Source organism: Triticum aestivum, chromosome 1A (assembly GCF_018294505.1).
Source record: "Triticum aestivum cultivar Chinese Spring chromosome 1A, IWGSC CS RefSeq v2.1, whole genome shotgun sequence".
Classification (NCBI taxonomy): domain Eukaryota; kingdom Viridiplantae; phylum Streptophyta; class Magnoliopsida; order Poales; family Poaceae; genus Triticum; species Triticum aestivum.
Genome location: NC_057794.1, coordinates 60166154 through 60174268, shown reverse-complemented (window position 1 = coordinate 60174268; position 8115 = coordinate 60166154). Strand labels below are relative to the sequence as shown.

General features: G+C 45.3%; 1 protein-coding gene across 1 annotated transcript; it reads left to right on the top strand.

Moving 5' to 3' along the window:
• The first annotated feature begins 470 nt into the window (after positions 1-470).
• On the top strand, positions 471-2100 carry LOC123092833 (protein BIG GRAIN 1-like). The gene has a single exon (XM_044514711.1). The coding sequence runs from the start codon at positions 914-916 to the stop codon at positions 1910-1912; it is 999 nt and encodes a 332-aa protein (XP_044370646.1). The 5' UTR covers positions 471-913; the 3' UTR covers positions 1913-2100.
• The last annotated feature ends 6015 nt before the right edge of the window (positions 2101-8115 follow it).

The following is an 8115-nucleotide window of genomic DNA, read 5'->3' as shown; positions in this document are numbered from 1 at the left end:
AGGAAGTGGAAATACTGAAATGAAATGAAATAAAGATTAATAAAGTAAAAAAAATCAAGATCGAAGAGCCCAGGTTCTAAATATAGAAAATATGCCACAATCATTGTTATTCTCATTTTAAAATGATACTTCGAATTTATTCAAATTTTACATCATGGAAATATTTCTTAATCATAAATTTAATATTATCAGCTTTATTTGTAAGGTCTTTGCAAATAATTAATAATATGATTGCAATGCATCGCCCAGCTGCAAAGGGCCGGGGTCATCTTTCTTTTCAAAAAAGAATGTCAGTAGACCTGATAGTTACTCCACTATTAAGTTCAAATTTTTTTTAGCTAAAAAAATTCACGAAACTTATTTTAGATCAGATAGAGTAATATCTGTTTTTGCAGGGAAAACTAAAATTTTCATACAACATGAGTGAAAATTAGAGACGTTCGACTCATCATTTCCTTTGTGCAGGGTTCACGCATGGAAATGTAACTGCACATGTACACACTACGACGTGACGTATTTACAGAGCGGTGATGTCGAGACGGTAAATGGCGAGCCAAGTGGCCGCGGAGAAGTGCCGACAAAGCGAAAGGAAAAGAGGGCAAGAGAGACAGGGAGTGAGACGGCACGAGCAAGGAAGAGAAGCTCGATGTGAAGCAGCCAGCCAGACGGACAGGGGAATGAAGGCGGGCCCCGCCCGTCCCGGCAACAAGATCCCCTCGCCCGCACGCCCGCCCGCACTGCTCCGCTCCACTCCACTCCACACCACTCCACTCCACTCCTCCCCGATCGATCGGTCCATCGAATCAAATCACACGCCTAGCCTAGCTCGCCTCCCCTGCACCATCATTGCCGCGCCGCCCGCTGCTCTGCCTCTGCTCCGCTCCGCTCAGCCGAGTGCGCAGATCGATCGGCGATGGACATGAGGTGGGCGCCGAGGCGGCCGGCCGACCAGCCGTCCTTCTCCTCCACGCTGCTCGACGCGATATGCGACTCCATGGACGGCCCCGAGGCGAGAAGCGCCACGGCGGCGAGGTCGGCGTCGGCGGCGGCGACACGGGCGGCGGCTGCGGCCAAGAAGCAGGAGGAGGCCGCCCTGCATTACTACTACTACTACAAGCCGGCCTTGGCCGCCAGCCACCGGGCGCGCGGCGAGGCGCCGACGCAGGGCGCCGCGGCCGCGGACTGCTCCGGCCGAGGCTACTTTTCCTCGTCCGAGGTGGAGTGCTCCCTCGGCCGCCTCAACCGCATCCGCACGTCCGGCGGCGCGGCGCCGAGGCAGAGGCAACAGCAGCAGCAGCAGCATCCCGCTCCGGAGAAGTCGGCGAGGACGAAGAAGCCGACGGCCGCCGCCCGGGGCTGCAGCAGGCCGGCGTCCCCCGGCGCGCGGCTCGCCAGCCTGCTCAACTCCATCTTCGCCGGGAAGCGCCATTCGGCTCAGCGGACGGCCCCGGCGGACCAGGATCCCGTGTGCTCCACAGCGCCGTCGTACGCGCGGTCCTGCCTGTCCAAGACGCCGCCGCCGTCTGCGGCGCGGGCGAGCCGGAGCCGGAGTACCCGGACCGTGAGGTTCCTGGACATTGACGGTGAGCTGGCCGTGGCCGCCGCGGCAGTGGGACGCTGCCGCCGAATTCCCGTGGTGGAGGTGGAGGAGGAGCTGCTCCGGCCGGCGGACGTGGAGGCGCGCATCGACGGTGGCGAGAAGAGCAGCGACGCGAGCTCCGACCTGTTCGAGCTCGAGAGTCTCGCGGCCACGGCTTCGGAGAGCGGCCGGTGGGATCGCGACGGGTCGTACGGTAATGAGCTGCCGGTGTACGGGACCACCGGAGTTGGCCTCCACCGTGGGATCGGCCATCCCCGCACGTACGAGTATGGACCGTATGGTCTTGGTCGAAGTTGTAGAAAGCTTGTTTGATTTCGAATAAGTATAAGTAGAGGGTGCTCAGTGTTAAATAGTCTATAACTGTTTCCTAATATAGTTTTTGCTGTTAGTTTCAGATATTGTGTTGTAGGTGTTTTGTACAGCTAATTAGTCGCTACACTTTGCACCTGTGTAACTCCATGTGGCATATAATTGTTTCTTACTACTTTTTGCTATTAATTTTGGAGATTATTATCAAGCTCATCAGCAATTCAATCCGGAACCTGAGCTCAAATGCACCTGATGAACAGTAAAATAAAAAAAATGCAGCCCTTTTGTGGTGCAAGAAGCGCCTGTGCATGAACTCCGTGCAAAATTTTGTGAAGTATGGACATTTGAGGAGCTCCTGGAAAAAAAGACAAAATCGGGCGTGAATAGTGTGATTTTCAAAAGTTCTTCAGACACCCAAGAATTGTCTTTTTTTTCCACGAGCTCCTCTAATGTCCAAAATTCATAAAATTTTGCACAAAGTTCATGCACAAGAGCATCTTACAGCACAAAAATATTTGGATTTTTAATTTGTTTTTTATTTGGTTTTACTGTTCATCCCCGGGCTCATCTAAGCCCGGGTTCGAACCGCCGCGTCCCTAGCTCATCCTCTTTACGAAGAAATAGAATGTGGAATAAAAGAATATTTTGGGGGCATGTTGCTAGCTTTCTTCTCTAAGAGCATCTCTAACTGGACCCCTCTCTAATTGAACCCCTAAATTTCAACTCCCCAAACGTTTCAAACATCAACTCCTCAAATTTGAGGAGTTACAAAAATGTAGCTAAATGAACCCTTAAACTTAACTCCTCAAATGAAGTAGACCCTACATCGAAGTCTCTCTTCCTCCTTTTCTTTTTTCCTTCTTCTTCCTTCCATGTGGCCAATGATGAATTCTCGTCATTAGATGATGTTCATAAGCTAATTAAGAAATGTGATAGATGTTCTGTCGATGCAATTTGATAGAGGCTCATCGTGCGTGACGTAAGCATGCAACAAAATAGCTGAGAAAGTAGGCGAAATTCATCCTCCACATGCCATGGCTTGGGCGCTTCTTCGTATGAATGGGTTCTTCCACTCATCCTTCTCCTAGTGTCGTGATGGTGTGGCCCGGAATGCAAGCATTCATCGAAATCTGTGATGGCGGTTGGTGGCCACTTTTCTATGCATGTTTTTCCTATACATGAACTTTTCCTCCATAGGTGCCCCCCCCCCCCCCGCATGTGGTGCAGTTTTGCCCATGGTCGAGGATGATGGGGAGGAGCGCCGTTGGGCTAGGGGCTATAGGAAGGAGCGTTGTCGTGGGGGAAACGATGGAGCAGTGAAGAAAAAAGGTCGTCAGAATCTTGCTAGAGGTCAGCGAGGCTCCAGGGTGTAGGCGGGCATGAGGGGTGGTCGTCGGATGCATGAAACATGAAGGATGCAACCTCGATGTGTACGCTTCCGAGCTAGAGGGTGATATGGGCGAATAGGAGTGCTAGGGAGAAGAGGAGGGCTAGGGAGCGGTTTCCTTGGCACACAGCACCCTGGGGGTGGTGTAGGAGCTCCAAGTGCTAAGGAGGGACAGAGGCATTATATTATGGGGGGACAAAGAGGTGTCTAAGCTGGGCGTCGATCTGGCCCGGTGCGGCCATAGAGGGACCGGGACTGGTCATGGCTCATGGGAACGCTCAATAGAATCGGTTCAGTGTTGGTCGCACCTGAGGATAGGTCCGCGTGGGTTCGAAGTAGCTGTGGAAGTCAGGGTTAAAATTCCAATAAATTGAAATAAATATCTTGGGTGGATGGTATCAAGGTAAGTGGAGCCAAGGGTATCCAGGTATGAAGTGAGAATATTCTCTAGAGTGAATAGTAAAGATGTCATACTTGAACTTGTCAACCACCTTAATCAAGGATTAAATCCAAGGAAAATCCAAAGAATATATAAGACAAGGGGGAACATGAAAAAAATCACAACCATGATTTTTGAGTCTGTGAGACATTGGAGGTAGAAGAATCAACATTAAACACTGCATGGCGTTACCATGATCTAACTACCATTCTCGTAGAGTTTCTTCCGAGGACTTGTAGATTTGGCATTGCTACTTTGGCATTCCTAGCTCTCACAGTGACATCAATGTCTTGGAGAGATCTCCGCTTTTCGATAGGCTAGCAAGTGATAATGCTCCTGCATGCAACTTCAAGGTCAATGGCCATGATTATGAGATGGGCTACTCCCTCGCTGATGGCATCTATCCTTTATGGTCAACATCTATCAAAACAACTACAAATCCTCAAGGTAAGAAGAGAACCCACATTGCCAAGACTTAAGAAGCAGCGAGGAAGGACATTAAAAGAGCATTTGGGGTATTGCAAGCTCGATTTGTAATTGACCGGAGTGCTTGATTTTGGGACAAGAAGACCTCGGGAAAAGATCACGACAACTTGTGTGATGGTGCACAACATGATCATCGAGTATGAGATGGGTCCCCGGTGGACTATGACTATGTTGGTTAAACTTCCAAACCTCGTACGAACCAGGACTGATTTCAAGCTTTTCTTGAGGTGTGTGGAGATTTGAGACCACGGATCACATGGACAGCTCCGCGAGGATCTCGTTGAGCATCAATGGTAGCTACATGAGCGATAGTGTGTTTAACTTTGTTTATTCATGGTTAATTTGGATTATTCGATTTATTTGGACGAGATTCTTTGTGTAAATTTGTTGATTTCAAATGTTGTTGAATCGTTCGATGTTGAAACATCAAAACTTTGAATTTTATCCATCCCAAAGTGCAGTTGGAATAAATTATATACGCACACACACATCGTATTAAAAACAGAGGAGAACACAATTATCAATGCTGAAGTTTTAGAAAATCTGTCTTTCCGCACATGCTTTACAAACCCCATTTTTCTTCTTTAACAAAAGAAGCAAGGTGTAAACCACCTTTAAACGCCCCTTTGTAGGGAATCTGTTAGGGCTGCGTGCTCTAATTAATTCAGCATGCACATGCTCTAACCATGATTCGCCCATGTGCCCGCTGTACGTACGTAGTAATTGGTTAGGCTCAAACTTTCTGGTGGATCGATCGATCGAGCTTGGTCGGAACATGACAGACGTAAGACCCAAGAAAGAAAGAGCGTCGAGTGTTTCGTTTTAGATTAGATTAGAAGAAGTTGTCAAGAACATTTCGAGTGCGCCTTTGATGGCTCATCAGCTCGTGGATCCCCAGAGAGTTGCATGGATGGGGGGGCACACGCTTTGTCTGCCGCTAGCTGCGCGAGAAACCATCATCGCGTAGGAGAAGCATGGGCGGACGGAGGCGGCGACACGCGACGACGTGCGGGTGAAGCGAAAATGATCCCGGCAGCGGTGAATTCGGCGAAAACCACTCGATGTTCTTGGGAGCTGGGCGCTGCCGTCGACGAGGTGCTTGCTGCAGACGCGCCGGCGGGGCGGCCGGTCTGGGCGGGCATGAAAGAGGAAAGGGGCCGCGGCCAAAGAAAGAGGAGGGCGAAAGGGCTTTTCGCTTCCTTTGAGGCGGGGGCAGTCAAAGCACCCATCGATCCTTACGGCCACCTGATCTGATCGATCCGTCGAGGAAAGGGAAAGGGAAGGAGCCACGGCGCGGGCGGCGATCCCCAGGCCGGGCTGGGCACTTGGGCAGGCGGGGAAGGAAGGAAGGAGCAGGAGGAATATTTCGGGGTTCGCTCCGCTGCGTCGCGGGTTGCTTTGATCTCTCTCTCGCTCTCATCTCCCCTTTCGCGACGTCCTGTAGTACGCGCCGCCAAAAAGCAGAGCGGCAAAGCGAAAGCGGCGTCGCTCGCCGGATTGGTTCTTGGATCGGCCGCCTCGCTCGGACACGGGCGCGGCGGGGTCGTGGTCCAGCCCAGAGACGGCTTTGTTGCTCTCTTTTTTGTGTTGTGCGGGAGGTGCGTGCACCCGGACAGAACGTCATGTGTGGAAAGCAAATTACCGTTGAAGCCGGCAAGACCCGTATGTATATGGGAACTAGTATACTATATTTCGAAGTTTTGAAATATTCTTAAAAACAACACAATATGTCGAAGGGATGGTTTGTATAAACACGTAAAATTCCATGTTCAAACACAATTTCATTTATGAGTTATGAAAACAAATATTTCCATTTTGGCCTTGTTGGACGTTTTGGGTCGTGCTACGCAGAGGCCGGGGATTCACGCGGTGCAGTTGTACCAACTTGATATATCGATTGAATGAAAATGCCCCTTATCAAAAAATGGGTTATGAAAACCACAAATCAAGCAATAAACGGTGCGGAACAATAAATGACACTATTCATTATTGATTTTTTTTATATTCCCTCCACCTCTAAATGTACTCCCTCCTGGTACTTTTTACTCCGCATATTAGATTTGGGTCAAGTCAAACTTTGCAAAATTTGACCAAATATATATTAAAAAATATCAATATCTACCATACCAAATATATATCCCATGAAACTACATTTCGTAATGAATCTAACAAAATTGATTTGGCATCGTAAATGTTAATACTTTTTTCTATAAATTCGGTCAAATTCGAGATGTTTTGACTTCTGACAAAACTTATATGCAGACTAAAAAGGACCGGAGGGAGTATAATGCTATTACTATCTCCACCATAAAATGTAACATTTTTTGACACTATGATAGTGTCAGAAGACGTCTTACATTTTAGGACAGAGGGAGTTTTTCTTTACCTTGCCTGATATTTTAACGCGTATTAGGAAACCGATGCATTACGAGCCTATGCATGTGGGTGCATTTACGATCAAAAACTTCATGAGCCCATGCGTCATCCTAAATGATTTTCTGTTTAACCATGGAATTTTGAATGACAATAGAACATCACCCTCTTAAGATACTATAGTTTGAGAAATTGAATTTTTTTTAAACATGACTTCCACCAGATATTCACTCCGCCTAGCCAGTTAGCTTCCAGCCTCATGATTTAGGTAAGGCGCGTATAAAATTTTGACTCAAAACGGGTGTAAATTGTGTGCCTACGAAAATATTAGGTCCATGTGGAAGAAACCTGTTACATGGGTTTTCACTCGTTTTCTACCTTTTTTTTGTTTTTACATTTTCATGTTTTTACACCAGTTTTTCTTCGGTTCTTTTATTTGTTTTTTGTTATTTTCTTCGTTTCTTTTTTTGTTTTTCACTAGCCTTTTCCTTTTCTTTTCTTTTTCTTTGGGTTTTTAGTTTTTTTTCTCATTTTTCATTGGTTTTCTTTTGTTTTATCTTGGGTTTTCATTGTTTTCCTGCACACATTTTCGGTATATATGTAATACATGTTTAAATTTTTTCCAAGTACAAGATTAACATTTATTGAATACATGCTCAACATTTTTTCAGTACACATTTAAAAGATTCCAAATGCTTGATGAACATTTTTCAAATACAAGATTAACATTTTTATAAACACCATCAACATTTTTCCAATACACATTTACATTTTTCAAAAATTAGATTAACATTGTTCTAATACATAATCAATGTTTTTATATACATATTCTACATTTATTTTTCAAACCCTTGATTATATTTTCAAATACAAGTTTAACATTTTATCAATAGATGGTTAACATTTTTTCTATACACATTTAGCATTTTTTTCAAATTTTTTATTAAACACAAGTTTAACATTTTTTTGATACATGGTCAACATTTTTTATACATTCAACATTTTTCAAATGGTTGATTAACACTTTTCAAATACCACTTTAACATTTTTCTTTGAATACATGGTCGACACTTTTCTATTGATTACCCTGCCGAAGGCGCTAAATAGGATTGGGGGTCCGCAAACAAGACCGTGAGAGCTCAATCGTGCTTATAGCGACGCTAGCTTCTTTGTTTCTTTCTCGGTTTTCTCACTTTTGCATTGGTTTTCTTCGATTTTCTTTCTTTCTTGGGTTTCTTTTATTTATTTATTTGGTTTTTATTGGGGTTCTTTGTTTAGTTTCATTGTTTCATTTTGTTGAACACATTTAAACTGTTTCCAGTACACAATGTCCATTCTCGTATACAACAGAAACATACTATATATACACATTTTAAAAATAATTAACATTCTTGGAAAACTATTTTTTTATTTCTAATTTTCCATAAACATTGTACATTTTGGGTATATATCTAATACATTTTATATATACATCTAAAAAAATCAGATACAAGACTAACATTTTGTGAGTACATGGTCAAA